Below are 23,839 nucleotides of genomic sequence, written 5' to 3' on the forward strand. Positions count from 1 at the left end.
TACTCTGCAGCCTGATTGTTCCAGCATAATCCACATCAAGGGAGCAACACATTTAATGGGGCGACAGCTCCATCAAAGATGCCTGTCGGTTTCCAGGCTACTGTAGAGGAAGATGAGGTTCTCTGCCTTTTGTGTCTGCCTTTTCTTCCCTTAGTGCAAGGTACCAGTTGTCTGAGCCTTATCTCAGGGAAGGATTAAAGATGGCAAATCTCCATCCAGGCAGAGTCCAGATTTCCTTTCTGCCCTGGCTATGGTTCACAGAATCACCCTCTGGTTGAAGGCAAACTTGGAAAATTCCAGGGGAAAAGGGAATTTTCCATGGGGGTTGGAGTAACTGAATCTTGGCCAGGGAGGAGGCTGGAACGTTTTCTCTTGCCAATGGAGGAGCAGACAGAAAAGTATGGTACTAACATTAGTGAGAAAAGCTTTGGCCTCCATGAAGCCCTAGTAGGGTTATGTATGATGGTGAGCTAGTCTCAAAGTTGTTAAAATCCACATTCTTGGGCATGCTATTTGAATCCCAGGTGACTAAGTGCCTGGTATACAGCTAGAGCTTAATACTTATGCCGCAGAACACCAGAAATGCTTCTAGGCTATTTTAAGTTTACCTGCTAGAGAATCTAAGGCTGTGGTGTTATAAACCCAGAGCAAAGATCTGCCCTTGTTGGTTTATAGCAATCCACATCTCACTAGCTCCTGGGAGAATTGTCTAAGTGCAGACTTCCATGGCCCCCTCTCCCCACCTCAGAGCACAAAGGAGGTGAGTCAGCAAGGCCCACCAAAAGGGAATCCTTTAATATAGATACTGAAACAGGATACACAAAACGGCCCCCTGGGCAGTACTGCTCACACACATGGCTCTGGCCCCATAAGCCAGATGGATGCAATGGTTTTCCAAAAAGGGACAGTTTACCACTTGGATTCTTTCCCCAGCGGTATAGGTAAAGGGAAGGTGTTTTTTTAAAAACATGGCTGTTACTTGTTTACTTTGCAGAAAAGGGGATCTGGGGGATGAGGGGCACAGCCAAAGAATTTCTACATCCTGGTGAATAACAACCCCCCCCTCCCCCTAAATATATTCCCTGCCAGGGCTGAAGCTTGGGACCCCTACTCCCCAATGGAATGGTCACTCATACAAAGTCAGGGAATATGCACATTTATGGGAACAGGGGAAAGAATAGGGGAATGGGGGGGGGGGGCTGTACAACAGAGGGAATCGCTTTCCTTTAAATAGCTTTTTTTTCTTTTTCCCTGCTTTTAGTGTTTCTACACTATGTACATTTTGTGCTTTGTAATTAATCACCTCCCTCCCCCCCAACCCCACCCTATACAGCCTCTTGCACTTGGGCTTGGGGTGGGGAAGAAGGAACATGGGTGCCATAGATAGAACAAGGCTGGTGGGGAGAGATCCAGTCTACGAGACAGCTCCTCAGTACCCAATTAAGGGCAGTAGCATGGGCTTGCTATAGCCTTTAGGTCCACATACATAATGACTACTAAAGATGAATTAGTAGGACTTCATCATCGAGCCAGGAAGAAGAAAAACCCAGGGCCCTCCCAGAGTTCACAGGCCCAGAATACCACAGATCATGCTCGGCTTCTCCCCCAACTCTGCCACATTCACGAGGAAGATAAAACAGAAGGCTCAAAGCCAGAGTCAGATGGAGGGCTGGTACCAGTCAGGGGAGGGTTGGGGAAGGCTCCTGCTAGAACACTGTAGATGGCCTGTGCAGTAGGAAGATGTAAAGAACACATCAGGCCCAAGAAAAGGAAGCCTCAGTCCTGGTGCTGGCAGAGAGCTGAGAGAAGGGGGCCTCAACAGAAATAACCGCCAGAACAGTTAGGAAGAAGGACGGACTGAAGTGGTCAGCCACGCTGTGTGGCTACTAGGTCTGACCAACAACAGAAGTGACTTTGGTTGGATGAAGGTGACGTACAGGCAGCTGAAACTCCTTAGCTTCCCTGCTTCTGGATGAGGGAGAACAGTGGTGAGTATGTAAGGACCGAGGGGCAATGACAAGTGGGTGGTAGAAGTGGGCATGGCAGTTCTGAGACCAACGAGTAGATCCCAGCCTGAGCCGGGGGATCCAAATGAAAAGCAGGGGTCAGTTGTTCTCGAAGAGGGACAGCAGGTCATCGTTACTGTTGGTGGGGAGGTCAGGTGGGCCCAGGTATGACAGCAGCTCATCGGGATTGGTCAGTTCTGGGAGGAGCTGAAGACAAAGCAAACAATGTCAGGAGCCAGAGTTCTAGTCTTTTACTCACAGCTGAACTAGATACTACTGTCACCTTCCTTCGACAAGCCCTCTAATTATAATTACAGGCCAACCCTCCAAATGCTGCTACTTTAACATGTTCATTATAAAATATCTGTTAAAGTAACTTGGAAAAAAACCACCTTCATCCAGCTACTGTATAGACAAAGATCTATGACTAACCGTGGGAGCTCCCACTGCCAGCCAAGGTGGGATTTGATTTCAAATGGCCAAAGCTAGCCTTTCCATTGACTATTCCGTTGCCCCGGCTATAGCTTGAAAGGTAGGGTATGTTTGCACCTATCGGGCCTCTCAGTGAGAGCCCTGCCAATTCAGAAATGGCACCTGTTCCACAATTTATTGTCTTAAGAGAATTATATTGTAATGGTTTGTAGAACTTGAACCCAGGACTTTGGGACTTTAAGACTAGCTCCTGATTCACTATGGCTAACTTGCTTTTACCGAATAAAAGAAAACTGCATTTCCTTAAATCTCACCTGTTGGGATTTCCTTTTCCTCATCTGTAAAATATGAGAACTGAATGAGCTGAGGTTTCTTCCAGCCCTCAATCAACAATCCCTATTATCAAAAAATACAACTGACCTTTCTTCTCCTATCTACAACTCTTTTCTCAATAACCTGGAGTTTCATGGGTATGGTTAGCAAGAGGTAAACTACACTCACATCGAGAGCTGGCTCTGGCCCTTCTCCAGTTCCGGGCATCCCTGGCTGCCCCATCATGCCCGTAGCAGAATTAAAGGCCAGCTCGCCACTAGGACCTGCCCCACCCGATGGCCCCAAGGACTGCCTGGCCTGGGGGGGAGGGTTCCGATGATGGAGCTGTGACCCTGGTGGGGCACTGAGATTGGGATTGTGCAGCCCCTGCTGGCCAGGATTGTGAGATGGGTCCATGTGACCTGATGGTGCCATCTGAAGAGGAAGAAGGAAGCCACACAGTGAAGAGGCACAGGAGGATGCATATTCATTTGTTCCCCCTAATGTTCCTCCCTTTGTAAGTACAGAGACCAGAATTATGCTTTAAGCTACCTGCTCCTCCCCAACCCCGAAATTGTGCTGACCTGTCCAGGAAGGGAAGGAGCCGGAGGCTTTTCTGGAGTCAAGAGGCTGCTAGGAATGTCTGCTTGGTAGGAGATTGGTGGTGGCCCTGGGGTGAATTCAGTAAGAGTTGGGGTGCTGGGAGTGGTGGGGGGAAAAGAATCAGGGAAGTTTCCAGGGCCTGAAAAGTTAGAACCTGCAAAACAAAGTTGTTCTGTGAGATCAATTCTTCCAAGTAACATTGCCTTACGATGGCTTACCTATATTGTGAAATCAATGACTTAAGGCAAATTAAATTTTAAAATGCCTGGAAGAAGGCTGGCAAAAGATTTATGCACATTCTACTCTGAATAAGGCCAGGTTACTGAAATATTCCCTTTATATTGACTTAAGGTTAACAGGAGTAGAGAAATTAGAGATGAGCTCCTCATCAATGGTCCCTCTTTCATTCCTGGCTTAGGATTCTTATTCCAAACTATAAAAGAAAGCCTAACAGCTTATACTCCAACTACAGAAGAAAGCCTAATGGCTAATACTCACTCTGAGAGGGATAATCGCTGGTGGCAGGGGCTGAGGGAGGTTGCAATGGGGCAAAGGGAGAAGGTCCAGGGCCCAAAGCAGCAATCATCTCCATGACATTGGGCATCACCATGTGGGTAGGACTCATGGTGCGACAGCGCTTCAGAACAGGCCCATCTGATTCTTCTTTAATGTGGAGGTCAGGCTTGATGGGCACTGGTTTCCAGCTACAGGTGGGGTCAATGGTGATTTCTTCATAATCTGAACTGTGGAAGGGAGAGGACACACCAGAACAGGTTATCATCTGCATATAATCACCTTCTGATTACATGTTCTATCTTCATCAATAATGTTTTATGTCCCATTTGTCACCTGACCCTTCTGTCTGTCCCTCATCTCTTTATATCATTTTTCTCATTCACTAAACCTCAGTTCCGAATATCTCTCTGCCCAAATCGATTTAACAATTACTGGATACCCAATGTGGATAAGGCATTGCTATCGTCCCTTGAGTTTCAAGTGAGATCTTCCAACTCAAATCCTTATTGATTTGAAATGAATTGTTGATTATCTACCATGTGTACCCAGCATCATTAAGTTAGCAGGACATATGATCCCTAGCTTGGCACTAGGCCCAATTTCTGAGAAGACTCCATGATCCAACCCTGATTTGGATAAAAAGATTTCAGTAGATCTCAGCATTACGACTTGCATGACCATGACTGCCCTCTGGTGGCCCAAGAAAAAAAAAATCAGTTCAAAATCTGGATAAGTTCATAATCAGAATTACTTTTGGATGTAAATAAGGATCCCCAACATATACTGATCCACCTCCAGGCCTTCCAGCAACGCAGTCTTACTGCAAAGAAAGAGGACATATTGTCAGTAAAATAACAAGTAACCTCAGAGACACCCTCCTGTCTCCACCACAAGCTGATCCCCTGAGCACCCAATATGTATGGCAAACTGTGAGGAGTCACTTCATCTCTATGAAATGCAAGTTTTTTCCCATCTTCACGAGGTTGTGAGGTTTCATGTTAAAGAGCTTTCACAAGCATAAAACATCATATAAAAGGGAAATCATTATTTCCACCACTATTATGCCCAACCCCCTTTGGTGATTTCAAAAGATATAATCCTTATACTCACTTGCAGACAGGACATCTCCAAGTTCCCCTCTCACAATTCAGCTGCAGGTAGGACTCAAGGTCAAAGCACTAAAAAGATGATCAGATACAATGGAAGAACAAATATTTATCAAACACCTACTATGTGCCAAAGGGTGCTGGAGATAAGTCTACAAAAAAATGAAGTAATCCCTGCTAACAAAAAGCCTACATTCTAATGGTAGGGAAAGGGGGAGAGGAGGCAGACACTGAAATGTAGTAGAGCATAAGGCTATTAAGAAGTACCCAAGTTGAAATGAATATAAACTGTTTGCATTTTTGTTTTTCTTCCCAGGTTATTTATACCTTCTGAATCCAATTCTCCCTGTGCAACAAGAAAACTATTCAGTTCTGCACACATATATTGTATCCAGGATATTCTGTAACCTATTCAACATGTAAAGGACTGCTTGCCATCTGGGGGAGGGGGTGGAGGGAGGGAGGGGAAAAGTCGGAACAGAAGTGAATGCAAGGGATAATGCTGTAAAAAATTACCCTGGCATGCGTTCTGTCAATATAAAGTTATTAAATTAAAAAAAAAAGTACCCAAGTTAAATGAGCTGGGTTTGTACATTGCCTCAGTTATATGTGCAAATGCCTATTATCTTCACCTTTCTGCCCCTGCTCCCAATTTCTAGATCTTCAAACTGCCCTGACAGATAAACAAATGATCTCAGTCCCCCCTCCAAGAGACAGGAGGAGGAGCAATGGTCTACAAAGATCCAGAAGGCCAGAGAATGTGAAACAGTCACGGCAGTGCCATCTCTCCCGACTTACTTGTATGTGGCGGCAATCGTGTCCTCGGGCAGGGAGCTGGATCCTTCGGAAGGTGATGGGACACTTCAAGGACACTTTGATAGCGGTCTGCTCCACGCCATCCTCTCCATTGGGCCCAGGGGTGCCAGGGATGGTGCCACTGCTAAAATTCCGCTTTACTGATCATTGGGAGGAAAACACAGATGAGATCTTCCTGAGCTTAGAGAAGCTGGGGATACTTCAAGGAGGTAAATGGAGAAAGGCTCTTGCTAATTAGGCAACCGAGTCAAATCTCTGGACAACAAATCTCCGAGCCCCACCCCCACTTCACAAGGGTGGGCTTAGTGGCCCCCAGGGGCTACTCACTCTTGGTGATGCAGTGCTCCGCGGGGAGCAGGCGCTTCTTGATGAGGCCCTGCAGGACCGATCGAACCGAAGGCCGATGCACCAACTGCAGCACAAAGAGGTGCGACTGCACAGAAAAGAGGCTCAGGTCAAAGGGGCAGCGAGAGCAGCGGTTCGAGGGTCCCCCGCTTGCTGGGTCCCAGCCCCCGGGTCTAGCTCCTATAATATCAGGGCTGTTGTTGGGTAAAGGAGAAGGAAGTAGAGGGAAGAAGCTAGGTACCTGTAGCGTCCCCCTCCCCTGTGAGTCTTTAGGTGTGGGATAAAAGTTCCTTTGGCCCCATTTGGAACACAGGTGGCTGCCTCTATTTGACACAGATCTCCTCACATTGGCCTTCATTTAGAAGCCTCAATCACAGCTGCTGTTACCCAGGGTTTACTTGTAAAGAAAAAAAAGAGATACTGATCCCCCTTCCTCCTGAATTAATCAAAATGATTATTTCCTAGTCCCCATCTCTCCATCAAAGACAGGAAAAACTGGGCCTGAGAAGTCTGCTGAAGGTTAGCCTTCCTTCTTCACAATGTGGATTACTCTTGTCCATTTTGGGTCTGGAGTCAATTTCCAGAGCCTTGTACAGACTGGCTTTTAAGAGCCTATTTTCTAGGCTTCCTTACAGCAGCAGATATACACCTGGGCATGGGGAGGCTCTTCCTTATATCTCTTTATGGTGAATACTGATTGAGGTGTTGTAATCTCCCTTTGGGAAGATTGTCTCCCCCCTTCTCCACCACTGACCAAGAAACCTGGGGGAGAGCAGTGATTCCGTCTTGGCACATGGCCAGGCTTCTCTGCAACGAGGAGCCAGGACTCCAGAAGTACGGTCCTATACCCAGGGGCCCTTCTTAACCATTTACACAAATTAATGTCAACTTCAAATCTAATGAGTACATCACTGGCAGAAGCACATTTTGTAACTGTTTCCCTCTTTTGGTGGGCATAGAGAAGGGACTTGGAAGGTGAACATTTGGCTTGCAAGGAAGGGAATCCAGTACCTTTTCCTTTAGTGATAAAGCCTACAATTCAGACATCTGCAATCGGACTAGAAGTCTTACCCTTTTATCAGATAGGGATGTTTGTATACAGATATTCGTGCTTAATATGCCTTGTACAAGTCTACATATGTGTGTGCAATCATATTAATGCTCATCTGTGTTTCCTGTTTGCCGAGCTCTGGCTATGTCACCCCGCTCCTTCCCCCCTGGCTCCCAGCTCCCATTTACCGTGTGGCCCAAGTCACTTACACAGCAGCAGGCAGTGACGGTGATCTGGATGGTGTTTCTGCCAGGCTGGCACACGTGCTTCAGGTAGAGGGGCTTGTGGGACGTCTTGTTGTCTCCACGCTCGATGGTCAGGGGCGTGGCGTTGACGCTCACCTGCACCGACGCTGGCCAGTTGGTATTCATCTGCCGGTCCTCATGATGATAGCATTTAAACTGTAGCTCTAGGTCAGGTCTGAACCAGGGAAGAGGAAACAAAGAGCCCATAACCCAGAAAATCTACCACAAAATATAGGGAATAGGAATAAGAACTGGCCGTGACAAGGCGGAGGTCCTGAGGGCGGCTCACCTCAGCATCAGCGTTTTGTAGACCGAGTCTCGGAGCTGGAAGACGTGGTTGCTGACGGCCAGGTTGTGTTGCAGGCGGAAGGGCTCCAGGACCACTCCATCTCGGACCGGGAATGTCAGCCGCAGCTCGTCGCATGGGTTTCCTATGAGGGGAGGACAGGGGCTGGTGGCGGGTAGAGGGGCCAGTGACACCCAGCGCCAGCGAACATGCAGCTTGAGCCGGTGCTGGGCAGAGTTTGGGACGGTGGGGGAGCCCCGCTGGCAGCCGACCAGCAGCGTGGATTTGGGGTGGATGCTACCCTCTCTCCTGCCGAGCCAACCACGTGGCCCAGCTTCTTCCTGTTGCTTAGGGTGGCCCAGGGCACACACCCCCCTTCTCTCTTGCACTATGCTGCCGTGATGAGCCATGCTAGGGGCTGCGTTTGGGCATCCCCCTGTTCTCAACTGTCACTTTCAACGGTCACGGAATGTCAGGAACTGAAGGTTCCATTACCCCTTAAAGGGGGCCCCCATCAGAGCTTTGTTACTCCTACCAACCTTTGGGGGTAGGAGGAGCCCACACCCAGATACTATGGAGGATGGGAAGCTAGATGAAGGGCAGAGCTCTATTCAGGTTCTCCTAAGGACCCTCAAGTTTGAAGGGTTTCTCCCTTACTTTGTAGCTTGACGAGGGTTTCAGACACCTAACTCTTATCTGCCATGGATAAGCAAAGGGAATTGTGTTTGGTGGTGAAGATTTTTTTAAAATTCCATCCACTTAAGAGTTAATTTAAAAAAATTGATGTGTTGACAATCAGTCACTTCCCCCCCAAAAAAATCCACTACCTTATATTCCTTTGACATAAAAAAAGTTAAAACAAAACCATCTAATACAGTGATTGTGACTAATGGCACACATACCTATCTGCCCTTCTGAGTTTTATCACTTCCTAACATTCACTCTTAAGTCAATGGGAATCAGTATTGACCACTATACAACCTGAATTCTGCTATCTTCATTTACATTAATGTAATCATTGTGTATTTTGTTCTTTTGGTTCTGCTTACTTCACTCTGAAACAGTTCACACAAGTCTTTCTGTATTTTTCTGAACTCTTCATTAGACTGTCTCAGCAATCTAGAGACTCCACTACTATGTATGAACCCCAAGGAGATCAGGAGACAAAAAGAAAGGCCCCCAAATACAGCAAAATATTTATAGCAACACTCTGCTGCTGTATTAACAAAAGAAATGGAAACAAAGTAGGTGCCCATCAACTAGAGAATGGTTGGACAAGTTGTGGTACATGAACATAATAGAATATTATCTGTGTTGTAAGAAATGGTGAATATAATGAATATAGAGAAACTAATGAGAAGTGAAATAAGCAGAACCAGGAAAACAATACATGAGTGACTAAGACAATATAAATGGAAAACAAAACAGTAACTGAATCTTGGAAATTATGATAACCAAGCTTTGCCTCAAAAGAGACATAGAAAATGACAAATCCAAGCTTCTCTTTACAGTAGTGGGAGGGGGGAAGGGTTATGGTATGAAACATTGTTAGATTTTCTTGTCTTAGTTTTGTTGAACATTTTTTCCATTTTTTTAAATGCATTTGCAAGAGATAGCTCAAGAAAGAGGAGGAATAAATACAATGAGAAGCACAGGTGAAAAACAAAATATATCAATTAAAAAAAAAAAAGATTTTCACAATGGGAAAATAAAAAGGGGGGCGGAGGGGAAGAATACTTTTCTAAGGTGACACATAAAGAGTCTTCTACACTCACTGAATGATTTTTGGGAGCTTCTCATGTAGAAGATGAAGACTGTCTTCATTCCCAAACTAGCTTTCAATAATCTTTCTTCTGGGAGTTCAGATTCTTAGAAACCCTGCAAATGAGACTTACCAGAGGGAGAAGGGTGCAGAGAGCTCATGTTGGGCTTAATGTCAGGCAGGAATGGAGATTTGACTTCTTGACTAGGAGACATATAGGGTGGTATGCTGCTACCAGGAGTCATTGGCGGGGTAGGATTCCCAGGCAGTGGTGAGCTGGGATAGCCAGGCATTGATCGGGTGGGCTACAGGAAAACAGACAAAATCTATGAGAGCAAGTAAGGGCTAGATAGCTGAGCCAAAATGAGTGCATAATCATATTGGAGGTAAGAGGGCAGTGGCAAGAAGAGCTGTGGACAAGTGAGAGGTGGCTGGCACCAGTATCAAGCAAGCTTTATAAGGGGGCCCAAATTCCCATTTCCATCATACCCCGTTTATGTTGGACTGGCTGTAGCTGTTGAAGTTCCCTCCATTGAAGTTGGTGTTCTGTCCATTGAACTGCTCTGTGGACTGCTGGGGACATTTAAAAAAAAAAACCAACAACTTGTCAGTGACCTGCAAATGGAACTAGGCCTATAGTTTTAGCCTTTAGCTCATAATTCCCTCAAACATTTGACTGTCAAAGGATGGTCAGGAGTACAATGATAAGTAATAGAAGAACTCTGAATCAGAGATATTTGTGAGAAAAGAATGAGAAAAGGAGGGAAAAGAGGCCACAGGATACTAAAGAATCTATCCTAATCTATATGTATCACCCTTGAATAAATCAACAAAAATTTCAGCATACAAAGAACAAGGGAGAAGCTTGTAAGAAACTTGTGAACCTTTTTGCTAATTCTTGTTAGTTCTAGAACTGAAGGAATAAAAAGAAAGAAGCTATAGAACAGCCAGTATATGGTAAGAAACTATGCAGTGTCCTCCCAGCTGTAGAATTCAAGTATCAGCACAAGGTTCATCTTGATGCCTCGTTCAACTATGGCAGAAACGATCCTCAAAATCTCCACTCTGTAGACTAGCTGATCAAGTTACAATTACAATGCTTTAGTTTTTCTATAGCAAAATGAAGAAAGCTTAGTGCTTTTGACTTGACAGAAACAACAAAGGAGTATTTGAATAGCTTAGACACCTATACACTTCTCTTCAATCAATTATTCTTTAGATTGAATTTCCAAACTATAATTCTTAAGAGTTAAACTGGCTGCTGCTTCATACCTTAAAATAGGGTCCTGCTGAGCTGGAGGTGGACAGGTATTGGCCCATTGCTTGCTGGATAGGCATCCTCTGGCCAGGATATGAGGGGGAGGGTGTTGATGGCTGTGCAGTATTTGGTGCATATTGGGCAGCACTGGGAGTATACTGGCCACCTTGCATATACTGCTGTGCAGGATAACCCTGTAAAAGAGATAAGACATATACTCAAAGGTAGTCAAGAAGGCATAAGAAAAATCAGAGAAAAGGCATCTAGAAGAAAAAAAAAAACTGCCTGAAAAGTACCATTCTCTTGCCTAAGGGTCATGGAATATAGAACTTTAACTCTAACCCTTGAAAGAATACAAGGGCAGATCAGGTGGGGAGGGGGTTGAATGGGTTGGTTTGGGATTCTGCTACAGCTGCCCACTGGGCACTCCAACCTAATATCAGCTCATTCTCCCTCCTTTTAGGCTTGTCACTAACCTAAACCAGCTGAGAATATAAATGTCATAATCATAAGTGAGATGTCTGTAATCAATTCCTGGGGGAAACAGTTCTCAGACCTTTTAATTCCCTTCTTCCTGTACTCACCTCATTGGAGTAGGCTCTCTTGACTCCTTGTCGGGGCATCTGCTGTGTCTGGGGGGCCCCTGGGTACCCATGCTGGGGCAGTCTCTGCCCTCCATACAAGGGAGTCATTCCAGGTGCCCGGGTTGGGTTCATGCCCATAGGGGAGATACCAGAGGGGCCCACCACCCCTCCTATACTGGCAGGGTTCATGCCAGTTGGGACACTGGGCCCCCTTGGACCCCCATGCTGCAGAAACTGGCTGTTAAAGGGTTGTCCTGCCCCCATCTGGGGAGAGAGAGAAAAAGAATTATCCAAGGCCACACCCATGAAAAATAACCCAGAGAGAGATAGAGAGAATAACAACTCCACATCATCCTTGCTTGTCCCTCAGCTCAGCACAACACTTTTACCATCCCCTCTGACCTCTATCATATTACAGTAATGCTCTACTTCTTTCCTATCTTTCCCACTGCATGAGCCTTCATCTAGTGCCCCTCCCACCTTTCCTCAAGTAGACTCCCCAAGGTTCCTAGAAGTGTGAAGAGGAGAGTGCAGGGGAAACCATATAGTCCTCGGCCTTTCCCTCCCAGTTCCCTCCCCTTGCCCCCCAATTTATCCATGCATGTCCTCTTAGAACAAAAAGCTCTCTCCTTGTGCTGTGCTGAGGACCTAGATTAAGTCAGTGTTTTATTGGTGAATTCACAGAACTGTCCATTTGTAGAGCTAGAAGGGCCCCTAGAAACCTATCTGATTATTTTAAACAGATGAGAAAACTAGACTCGAAAATTCAGTGACTTGGCCAAAATCACACAGCTGGTTACTGACAGAGCTAGGGCTAGAACCTGGACTCTCAGTCCAGTACTCGTTCCCTACACCATGCTGCCTCAAACTGGGCACACAGGGTCAAGGCGAGTAGTCAGGGAAGGCACCTTACCGCTCCATACTGGCTCAGCTCCTGACTCTGCTTCTCCTGGAGAGCGGCCACAGTGGCAGTAGCAGTAGCAGTGGCAGTAGCTGCAGCAGCAGCCACAGCAGCAGCAGCAGCTGCCTGAGTGAAGTCAGTGGAGGGTCGGGTGGCATGTGAGGGGAGACCTAGGCCCCCAGGGCCACTTGGGCTGCCTGTGTAGCTGCAGGAGACACAAGATTACACCTCCATTCTGCCCTGGCTCAGAAGCAGCCTCCTATTAACCACACAAGGCTAAGATCTGTGTTCTTTCAGAAGGGACTTGGCTATCTAACTTCTCAGGCAGAATGGAATTTCATTCATTCTTTTTCAAATATTTTAGGTCATTTCTGAAGTTAGAGCAGCAGAGTTAAATCTGTACATAAACAATTAACCAAAAATATTGACTTCCTAGTAGATACGGGGTATTGTGCTCAGTGTTGTGAACTAGAGACCCAAATTCTAAATGGGGAGAATTCAAAAGAGTTGGACAGCAACCCCTTCTACAAAATGATCCTTACCTGGTAGGGAAACCAGGCCCTCCAGGGTAGCTGCCACGGCCATACATTCCTTGCTGCATATAACTCTTGTTTGCACCACCTTCTGGAAAAGCCTGCTGCCCCAAGAACTGAGGAGAGTTCATAGCAGGGCTGCCACCTGCCATGCCAGGCATCATGGGACTACCAGAGGGGTTCCCCCCAGGGCCCATGGGGCTTCCCAAAACCTACAAAAAGCAACAATACTCAACATTGCCAAGAACCTCTAAAGCAGGGGTTTTCTGTGCCATGGACTCCTTTTCTCAGAATGTTTTTAGACACATAAATAAATGTTAAGATAATGATGTTTTCTCCCAATCCCAGTTTATGGAACCTCTTAGCCTAGATTCTAGGCTAAGAAAGCCTTCCACTCTTTAAAGGGAAGTAACAGTTTCAGTTCCAATACAGCAGCTTTTTACTACTTCAAAACAATGGGGCCTGGATGTCATATTAAAGGAAAGAAAGGAATGTAATGGATGGGGTGGGGATTTACTGAGGAGAGTTGAAAGATTACAAGAAAAACACCACAATACAATGCACTGAGGGAGACTGAGAGGGACTAATATGTCTATGATTTGTCTTGGGGAGAGGTAGAGGGGTTCAGATTAAATCCTGGATATTAGGGTGGGAAGCTTTTACCTGACTCTGGGATGTATTGCTGACTCCCCACACGGTGGTTACCACGGAGAGTGATCCTGTTGGCTGATTGGTGCTCTGTTGCCAAGGAACAGACTCATACGCAAATGAACCATCACTGTGGGGGAAAGAGGCTTGTAAAGAACATATTTCAAGTTCCAGACAGTGAACTGGCACAATCTTGAGGTTAGGTGGAATAGGGGTGCCTGATAGTACAACAAGGATTCACTGTTCTAAGAGGAACTGAAGACTGGGTACAGAGACAGGTCATCCCAGGGGAAATAGGGAGTAGAGAACATAATCATGACTCAGGCAGACCAACTGCATAGGTCCTGGCCTTAAGAAAGACCCAACACAGGAATGGGAGTGTCTTGTACTCACCCGTGTGGCGTGGGGGGGAGGGCAGGTTTCATTGGGTTCATGGAGTTCATTGGCTGTGAAGTATCGTGAGGGACAGGGGGGTCTGGGACTTGTCTATAGTTGACCTCAATGGGGTTAATCTGGGACTCAGCTCCAAGCTGCCGTGATAGAAAGAGAAAAACTGTTATCTCTGAGGAAAATTCAACAGAAGATGCTAGAGGGACTTATAGGAAACTACAGCAATTGAATCATTCCCTGTTCATGACAAATAATGAACAGAGAAAAGATGAATGGAAAAGTTCCCAGGTGTGCTCTTTTGGGGGTTCAAGAGATAGTTAGTGTAGTCCCTGGGGCTCTTTTTTCATGAGCAGCATGTGTATTCTAGCTAGGTATGAGGCACATGGAGGGCACCCCAGGCAGGGCAGGGTTAAGCTTAGGGACCCAGGGGGCCATACTCAGGGTGTCTCGGCCAGCTAGAGGAACTTGGCGTCCTGCCCATGTCTGGCAAACCTCTGCTCCTGGCAAGCTCAGCTAAGAAGAGTACATTAACCCCATGCGGTCCAGCTACTACCACACAGGCACCCAGAACCCCAGTATGAATGACCCATGAAGCTATATTTCTGGGCCCAAATATTTTCACCTTCCTCCTCTATACAAGGTTTTCCCTCTGTTTTTCAGTATCCATATAAAAAAAGGGAGATCTCAGCTTCTCTCAGAAGAAACTCAAAGGGGGGGAGGATGGTAAGGGTGAGTAGGGGTGACAAAGGGAGGGGGTGACAATGTAAGAACTGCTTGTAGAAGAAAGACTCCCATTACACACCACTTAAAAGAAGTAGGTAGAGAGAGCAAGGAGAGAAGGAGAAGGTGTCTTGCCTATGGAGAGCTGCTGCCTCTTGTTTACCATCACTTGCAAGGAGTACTGAAGTGAAAGGCTGATACTAGTGTTTTCCTGCTCAAAGGGATTTTCGGAGTTGACAAATGAAAATTTCCCTAGAGGAGCAAAGCATGGAAGAAGTCAAAAGTTAGAGCCTCGGGCATTTGAGAACCAGAAGCCCTATATGAATAAGAGTCCTCAGGGTTCAGCTTCCTGAGGGTCGAAAAAGGGCAATAGCTCAGCTCCCAGAAAATTCAGATGGGGGCTTGGAAAACAAGGCCAAAGAAGCTTGAGAATTATTTTCTTGGAAAGGTGCTGAATAGAATCCTACCCAAGGTCAAGAAGGTCAGAGAGGATTAGTAGGGAAGGGCAGAGTGCGAGGAATTACAATGTGGTTTAACAACCACAACCACCAGATACTATATCCCTCTTTATCAGGAGTTGACGCTATGGAGGAAAGGGGACAAAGCAAAGGAAGTCAGAAAAAGGGCAAGAGGGAAAAAAGCCAAAATAGAACCTTTATTTAAATGAAGCACAAAATCCTGACTCGAGAGCAGAGAGACCTGAGGCTGCTCTGCCAGGATCCCCTATAGTGTCTTCCCCGATCCCTTAGAAAGGAGGGACATTTTACCTAATAGCATTCCTTCTCCGTGTTTGAAGGAGCACATAAGCCAGCTGCCTGTCCTCCTTCTCCTCCTCCTCGGGCCAAGCAGCCGTCACCTCAGGAGGCAACAGAAGCTGCTCTCTAGCACCGGGAGCATTGGACTGGGAATCCAGTGTGAGTCCTTTAACACAGTCTGTCCCCCTCCCAGAATAGGGGAGGGGGGCCTTAGTCCTGTTCCCATTCCTGGGCCAGCTGTGCTCTGTGTTAGACAGGCAGCAGCCATTCCACTTAGGGCTTCTGTGCAGTCTGCCAGCCTCCTAGGCAGAGTGGGAACATCACTGCATGTAAGACTTAAGTCGTTTCCGAGAGGGAGAGGTTGATATTGGCCACTTAAGATGGAAGTACACAGCCAGAGGTGGGATAGGGGATAGGGCAGCGACTACTGAGATAGGCCTTTACAGAGACAGCCATGAAAATCATAGACGCACACCCGACATGCACAGACACACTTGGAACATGTGTGTCCGTCTGAGGAATTGTATACATCCATCTGTCAGAGGGTATGTGTTTGCGCCCATCTGTCACACACATACAGCATGAGTAATTGTCAGTAACCACACACATGGCATAAGCACACAGAGGATAAGACTTGCACAAGAGATGTTGCAAACGAGAGGCATGATACACTTAAGACACAAAGTACATAAAAGAATGACAGTGTTCCAAAGAGCAGGCGAGCCTGCCCTAGACATGCAGGGACATTTATGAGCCAAGGAATTAACCAAAGGGACAAATAGAAAATGCCAATCGTGGAAAAAATTTTGAATTCTTGAGAAAGAGCATGTGTCTAGGAGATACACTGTGAAAGAGGGAGCGTAGTAGAACCAAAATAGAAGAGGCATAGGCTATGGCAAGACACATAGAAAGAGCCAGAAATGGTGAGATGGGCGTAACACAGGCAAGAGCAGAATAGTAAAGACAAGTCTCTTAAGGACAACTGGAATAAATATATGTGTATCTAGCTGTACATCAACACACAAGTACATATTATAGGAGGTGAAGAATTAAAGAATCCTTCAAATGCTGAAAGGAATTTTAGAAATTATGTTATCTCATTTCCTTTTACAGAAGAGGAAATGTGACAAGTCTAAGGTCATTAAAAATCCAGCTCTTCTGACTCAAAATCTGGATGTTTTCTAATTTGAGACAGTAAAACTTCAATCCTTTCTAGTCCAGATTATTCTTTCTTAGGAGGCTGAGAGGATGGGAAAGAATCAAAATGCCTCTTTCCTGAACTCTGATTATTTTAGTTCTTTGGACCAAAAGATTAATTTCACCAGTGAAACAATCCCTTCCTACAATTGGGTTATTTCAACTGGTCCATTAGCAGTCCCATGAAAGGTAGTGGATGTAGATCAATGCCCTTCAGTGTTAAAGGAGCCCACCTGGAGGATTAGCCCTTTGTGTCCCACAGTAGGAAACTCTGACCTAAAGACAGTCTCAGTGTTCTCCGCAATGATGTGACATGCCAAAACGTAGTTGCCCTTTTGGGAGGAGTAGAGGAATGGCTACCTGCACAAGTCATCACAACCAAAGAACAAGAACACAGTAGTTGAATAAGAAAGTCATAACTAAAGCCAAATCACTGACACCCTCCCTCCCCCAGCATTTCAAAGTAGTTTATGCATAATTTATAGCTTGGGAGATGGGAAAATTGAATCTTACTCTTCTAACCATTTTACAACTTTTAATTGTAGGAATGAAGAACTAAGGTACAAAGAAGGGAAGGTGAGAGCCAAGGTTCAGAACTAAGCTCTAGATGATTTTAGTGGTCTGATTAGTGAGCTGATGTAGTAGGGAGACAGGACCAGAATTAAATTAAGTAATGGGGAAAAGGGGAAGTTTCATTTCTAACTCAGAATTCAAGTCAATTTCCTAGAGAACTATGGAGTTACTTGGTAAGAGAAGGTATAGAAAGGAGAAGAAAGTCTGTCTCTTACATAGTACCCGGAAATGGGGGTTCTTTTGTCAAAAGGCCAAAATTATCCCAACTCAAACTTTGAGAAGCCAGAAGTTCAGACATTCTTTAAAAGATCCAACTATTCTCTCCTCATACAACGTGAGGTTTCCCAGTCTTAACCCTTGGGCAAATAAGGCCTCTTAAGAGTAACCCAGCTCACAAGGGTCTTTCAGAAGCATGTTTCTAGCCAGGGACAGCTGCAAGGCACTCACAGGGAGGGGCCCAGAGGGAAGTTAAGTGCATGCAGTTTAATTGAAAGAGCAGTAGGGGGAGGGGAAGACTGAGCTCCAGAGCTTGCCAGTTAGGTTTAGGAAATTCTAGGCAGCAGAAAGCCAAGCCCACCTACCTCCCACCCCTTCCTGTTCCTTACAAGCACAGGTATCTCTGAGCCAGGAAGTGTTGCAAGATCTGAGGGGTCAGGACTATATACTTCAGTGGTAGTGAAGGCTTGACCCCATAGTACTGTACTCTACAAGCTTTAGTTGGAAAAACAGGGGCCCAATAACTTTCTATCCCTAGGGCCTAAATTCAATTCAACAAGGATTTATTGAGCTACCATGGGCATATGCTGTGCTAAAGTGATGAGATACACTAGGATTCTTCTGGGGCCCCAAACTTAGGACTCACACCCCCCACCCCCCACCCCCTAGGATGAAGAAAAACAGAATCAGCTGGTTCAGTTACTGGAATGTCCCAGCAAGGGCCAGACAAAACTGAGGCTTCCCCGAATCCCTGAGGCAGGGATGACACACAGGAAAGGGGGTGGGGGGATTCTCAAACAGCTAGAGTCAGGGCTTAACCCACAAGCTTCCTTCTTTGAAAGTAGCTACATGGGACATCAGTTTGCTAAATCTAATCCCAAACCCAGTCTTATCTATCAGGAATGAATAGAAATATTACAATCCCTCTTTCTCCATAGGGGTCCTTATAAACTCTGCTGCTCCCACTCTGCTGTCCCAGAATGCAAAAGATATAGGAAGGAAACTTGAAAGACTGGTAAAGAAATCTTCTTGGAGTCAAGATTTGATCTGTAGCATATCTGAGCATTTCAGTTTACCTAGGCAATTGTACAAGACTCTGGTCAGGTTAGTGTTAGGATTGGGTCCTTAGTTGAAACTGTCAGGCTGAAGCTGAAGAGAAAAGAGGGGCCTGCTATCACATGGGTTTGGGGAATTCCAAATCAACTAAGTTCCTGCCATGGACAGAAGACCACAGGTATTTTCAGTTCCTTCAACCAAAGACCTATAAAGGATAAGGTGATTTTCTACTGTATTCATTACTGTGAATTTCTGTGGTCCCTTCGATTTTAGTGGACAGCTCCCTCCAGATTTCCATGGGTTTAGTTTTTTAGGGTGAAAAAAAAAAAAAAACAAACTACCATTCTCTAATACTATTACACTCGGCAGAACCTCAGCAGGCTGACCAGAATCCTGGCAAGAAAATTCAGAATGTTACGGCTGGAAGGGATTGTGGAAAACATCCAATCCAAACCCCTCATTTTACAGATGAGGAACTGAGACCTGGAGAGGTTAAGTGATTTGTCTCATGTCACAGAAGTTGGTGATATAGCTAGGGATAAAACTCAGGTCTCCTGAGTCTTAATCTAGTTGTCTTTTTACTATACCAGGTAGTCTCTTATTCACAAAAGGTAAAGACTTGGGGGATCATCATCCTAATCCTTTTGAGATGGAGATAGATTTCATTCTCTATTTTTCTGAGCACAGGAACAGAGCTAGAAACAACAGAACCCAGGAGGAGTCTCAGTTTTATACCCCCTAAAAACACAGAAGCAAAATCTCTCTTGGCTTTCTTTCCCTTTGCTCTATTGGCACCATCTACAACTCCCTTCTCTGTAATAGGCTTCATTTCAATCTACTTTCACTGATAGCAGGGACAGACTGATACCCCCAATACTATTACCTTAAGGTACGAGGGCAATCTGTATAGTCAAATAGCACGAGAAAATGGGAAAACATGGAAACCACGTTTCTAGTCTTCTTTCTCACTATTGACAATCTGAGCTCAAAAAGCACCCAGCCAACTGATGAAGGGATCCCCCTGAATCTCCTAAGTGACTGAAAGAGACAAGACAACATTAGCCTACTAAAGAGCAAAGGCATGCCAAACTGAGTGTGTCTTTAAGTCTACCTCCATATACTGTAGACATTCTTCAAGCTCTACTCTAGCCCAAGCTTTCAACTGGGAAGAGGAGTAATACTTCATTTCGAAGCTGAGCAACAGGACCAATTTCCCTCTGCTTTCCCAACTAATCAACCAGACTCCCAAGAGGCTGGCCCTGTGGTAACTCATTCTCCAGAGGATGCAAAAAACTGCTAATAGGTCTTTTTCAGCTACAGATTTTTACCTTTCGGATCCTAAAAGGCAAAGGCAACTAAATGTGGAAGGGACAAAGGAGACCAAATGAATTTTAAAAAGACTTGCAGATAGGATGGTGATGATGGGGCAGAAGAATTCCAGGCACAGGCAGGGAAAAGAAAATGAAACATTCCCTTGATTCAGTCCCAAGTAAAATAGGGAGAAGGAAGATTAATTTGTACTACTAGAAAGGGCCACAGCCTTGTGTGACTGGACTGGCTGTGTTCTATTTCTGGGAGGCAGCATAAGCTACTAGAATAAGCATCAAGCAGGAGCCTGGATACTTGGGTTCTGATGTTGGTTCAGTCACAGTGACTTTGGCCAGATTACTTAATCACTTTAAACCTCAACTCTCCAATAAGCAAAATGGGGGAGGGGGGAAAACAATTCCAGCTCTTATCTATTTCATAGGACTGTCATGTGAATAAGAACAAAAGAATTGCTACCCTGGGTCAGAAACATGTCCTATTCAGACCATGAATGTAGGTATAATATTGATCCCAAGGGATCTTTTATGCAATAGCATAACTGTTCTTTTAGATAGCAATCATAAAATATCAGAAGTAACCCCCCCCCAAAAAAAAAAAACCCACATTCCAAATTTCCCTTAGGAACTCATTATGGATCTATCACTTATGAATTTAGCTAATTTTTCAATATTTTTAGTTTATCTCCTGGAATAATTAATTCTTTAAGTTTACTATGAAAAATAAGAATTCCTTTTATTTATCCTAAATTTACCTTTTTCAAGCTTCATGGAGTGCCCCCTAGTTCTAGTATTCCAGGATTTGGTGATTAAGTCCAGGTTCACCCTATCTGTACCCTTCATGATTTATGACATTCTGTAGATATCCCTGTGAAATCTTCTCTAAGTAAAAATCTGTGAGAATAAATAATACAAATAAAGTACTTTGAGTCAAAGACATTGTTACTGACATTATTATTAGTAGTGCTATTTTATGCTCCACCCCTGAGTGTCCTAATTCTAGCCTCTCCAGGCTTCAGTTTCCCCATTCTGGAATGGGGTGTGCTCTCTAGGAGGCCATGGCAGGGAACTGGAAAAGGTAAACAGTTTACCTTGGACCCAAGAGAAATGTATGGTACCCTTTGGGATGGCCTAGAAAAGGTCACAGACTACACTGGTGGACACATGTTGGGATTTGGAATGGGGAAGCCTCTAAGAAGATGATGGGATAGAAAAAACAAAGTGGGCCTGGCAAGACAAACCAAAGTAGGCCTGGCAATGCCTAATCTGTAAAGGGAAAAGATATCCAGAAAGGCCCACTCCTCTCATCAAGCACAGGCAAGGAAGGTACAGAATGATGAGTAAATCTCTGTTGCCAAGAGGCACCCCCCTACACCTATTCGTTTCTAGGAACAGCTGGGTTTTCCCCCAATCAAACCCCAAACAATGGCTCAAGTTGGGTGAAAAAGAAAACCTCAGGAGACAAAAGGGTCATTTCTGCCTAACAATAGGGTCATTTCTTCATAGGACCACCCCAAGAAAAGGAATTCAGTCAAGGTATGCCCCAACAGAGACACTGCCAGCAAGGCTGGAAGGGAACAGAAGGGGGATGGGGTGGTCTTGCTCATCATCCATGCCAACCCCCCCTTCTCTCATGCAGAGGAAGCATCAGCCGCCTGGTGTGTTGGGAGGGGGGCTCGGGAGCGCCCCAACACCCGCCTGGGTTCCGCCGGGCAAACAGTCACAGCCTCCTCGGACCTGGCTAGCTCATTCGGAAGGACAGCTTGGGCCCGGGAGAAAAGGAGGCGCTGCGAGGAAGCCCGGGATTGGGGGGCTGGCTGGCTCCGGACACCCACACGGTGCAGCCGCCGGCGTGGGAAGGGGGCCCGCCGGGCGCGCGGCCGCGGATACCCGCGGGGGCCCCTCATCCTGGCCCGGCCGCGCGCCCAGGGCACGGGCACCTCGGTTCGGCCAGCCCCGCGCCCCCGGTGCCCCCGCGGCGGCCTCGTTGCCATGGTGACCCTGGCCTCCCCAGTGAGGGTGGCAGCTCCGCTCTGTGGCGGGAGGGGATCTGGGGGACCCGGCCCCGGGCGGGGGCGTGAGGGAGTGGGGCTTGCGGTTCCCAGGACGACCCCGACATCGGGCCCCTTGCCTGGCTCTCCGGCGCGGCCATCTCGCCCACCCTCCATGCAGCCCCAGACTGGCCCGCTCACCTCCCAGCCGGCCGCCCAGAATGGCCGAGGGGCCCCCGAGTCCAGCGGCGGCTCCGGGCCCAATTCAGCGCCTCGCCAGCTGCCTGCCGCTGCCGCCGCCGCCGCGGCCCGCCTGCTCCATGCCGCCTCGCGGCCGCCGCGCCGGCCGGGGGGCTCAGCTCAGGCACCCTGCTTCAGGGGCCGCCGCTGCTGCCGCCACCACCGCCACCTCCCGGCTCCGATTGCACAATGGAGCGGCCGCTGCCGCCGCATCATCCATATGCATGAGCTCGGGAGACTGGCTCCGCCCCCAGCCCCACCTCAGGCGAGAGCAACACATCCCCGAATGATCGATTGGTCGGGGATGAGAGAGCAGGAGTTGTCAGTACGGGGGCACTTGCTCTGCTGTCTGAAGCAAGGAGAGGGGCAGGGAGGGAGCTGGGGAGAGGTGCTCATCCTCCGAAGCCGCCCCCTTCCTTATCCTTCTGGATTCCCATTCCACTCACCACCCCCTGCACACACACACACACACACTCCCCAGCTACTCCAGGCTGTTGTTTCTGCATTTGAGATGGGTAGTGACGAACTGTCCCTCACCCTGGACTAGGAGCATGGAAGCGAGATGGTTCTGGATAACTGAGCCCACGCTCCCGTGGCAGCCAGACTGGGAACGACACATGGGAGAGCCAGGCGCGCCCTCCAATTGTGTTGTGCATTCCACAGCTCTCCCCGCAGAACCCCGGCAGGAAACCTCGGGGAGTGGGGGGGATTCGGGAGCAGGTCAGAGGGGAACGCTGAATTCCTGAAACTTAGCTCTGACTGGGATGGAGGGCAACCACCGGTCAGCCAGAAAGTATTTACTGGGCAGACTAGGTGCTGTGGGGGACAGGAAAAAGTGTGTCAGCCCACAATAGTCCGAGAAAACTACACAGAAAGCAACAGTTACGTGCCAGACTTATCAGCTCTGACCATTCACCTCAGCTCTTCAAGCAGCCTACAGCATGCAGAGCCAAGGTCTTTGGGAAGGGGTTGGGGAAGAGATTTGGGGAGGGGGATAGGTGGAAGTCCATGGCCTTTTGGGTCTTGCTTTCTAGAAAACGACTTTGCTCCAGATATTCTCTGTCTCTGAAATGCTCTCCCCCACTTGGCTGGTTGAATTCCTTTCCAGCCTTTAAAGCTCAACACAAAAACCACCTCCTCCAATTTCTCTGACTTCCCCAGGGCAGAAAGCACCTTTTCTTCCACCCTTCCCACAGCACCTGATTTTTTTCATCTCCTAAACACTAATATATTACTTTGTATTATAGTGATCTGTACATATAGCCTATGTTTTAGGAGAGTATAAACTCCATGAAGATACAATAACTTATTTAAACCTTGTATCTCTTTTAGAACCTGTCTAGATTTTGTAATCTTATTATATATATAATACTTTCCTGAGACAGATCTTAAACTTAAGGGGCAAGGACCGTCACCTTTCCAGAGTAACTGGCTTAGTGTCTAGCACAGAGGGCAAGGGCTAGAGATGAGTTCCTATAATTTCTTTGGCATAGGGAACTTTGTCTAGCAATGCAATGGCACAGAAACTTATGCTGGAAGTTGCGCAGAAATCTGGGAAAAGAAGTGATTTGTCCTAGACTCACATTGACCATGGTTGGTGTGGGAGGCTAGACTGAATCCAAATCTACTGGTTTCCAGGTCAGCTCTCTATTTACTAAGTTATGCTGTCCCCTCCCTGACCCATAGAAGGTGCTTGATAAATGCTAGTTGATTGATTTCATATAGTTAACTTATTTATGTCTCTGGAATAAATGTAAGGCATAAGACATAAGCAGATAGGTGGTATAGCGAATAGGGTGCAAGACCCGGAGTCAAGAATTCCTGAATTCAAATCTGCTTCCAGACACTTGCTGGCCAAGTCACTTAACCCTGCTTGTCTCAGTTTCCTCATCTGTAAAATGAGCTGGAGAAGGAAATGACAAACCATTCTGGTATCTTTGCCAAGAAAACTCCAAAAGGAGTCATGGTAAAG

General features: G+C 46.5%; 1 protein-coding gene across 6 annotated transcripts; it reads right to left on the bottom strand.

The window, feature by feature from the left end:
- Positions 1-773: 773 nt before the first annotated feature.
- Positions 774-21,946, bottom strand: ZMIZ2 (zinc finger MIZ-type containing 2). Of its 6 annotated transcripts, XM_051976428.1 has the most exons (20): positions 21,829-21,892; positions 20,392-20,530; positions 13,798-13,934; positions 13,420-13,534; positions 12,766-12,968; positions 12,236-12,428; positions 11,323-11,586; positions 10,753-10,932; positions 9,970-10,053; positions 9,614-9,785; positions 7,722-7,863; positions 7,397-7,607; positions 6,119-6,224; positions 5,774-5,931; positions 4,980-5,047; positions 4,621-4,689; positions 3,852-4,096; positions 3,335-3,507; positions 2,940-3,185; positions 774-2,213 (listed from the first exon to the last, which is right to left on the bottom strand). In XM_051976428.1, exons 3-20 carry the CDS (start codon positions 13,845-13,847, stop codon positions 2,106-2,108), a joined length of 2,787 nt encoding a protein of 928 aa, XP_051832388.1. In that variant the 5' UTR covers positions 13,848-13,934; positions 20,392-20,530; positions 21,829-21,892; the 3' UTR covers positions 774-2,105. The 6 variants fall into 6 exon arrangements, with proteins under 6 accessions (XP_051832388.1, XP_051832393.1, XP_051832392.1 ...); XM_051976433.1 differs by lacking the exon at positions 20,392-20,530 and having other exon boundaries at positions 21,829-21,946; XM_051976432.1 differs by lacking the exon at positions 20,392-20,530 and having other exon boundaries at positions 9,970-10,050; positions 12,766-12,872; positions 21,829-21,945.
- Between the last annotated feature and the right edge of the window lie 1,893 nt (positions 21,947-23,839).

Source organism: Antechinus flavipes, chromosome 2 (assembly GCF_016432865.1).
Source record: "Antechinus flavipes isolate AdamAnt ecotype Samford, QLD, Australia chromosome 2, AdamAnt_v2, whole genome shotgun sequence".
In the NCBI taxonomy this organism is placed as follows: Eukaryota; Metazoa; Chordata; class Mammalia; order Dasyuromorphia; family Dasyuridae; genus Antechinus; species Antechinus flavipes.

What these genes read in the sequence shown, in the direction of transcription:
- ZMIZ2 (XM_051976433.1), bottom strand. Translation starts at nt 13,847, where the DNA reads ATGAACTCCATGAACCCAATGAAACCTGCCCTCCCCCCCACGCCACAC. An exon ending in ATCCTTATTTACATCCAAAA is followed by an intron (nt 4,097 to 4,620) that starts GTAATTCTGATT and finishes TCCCTTCCACAG; the next exon opens with TTCAGATTATGAAGAAATCA. An exon ending in GGCCAGAGCCAGCTCTCGAT is followed by an intron (nt 2,214 to 2,939) that starts GTGAGTGTAGTT and finishes CTTTGTCTTCAG; the next exon opens with CTCCTCCCAGAACTGACCAA.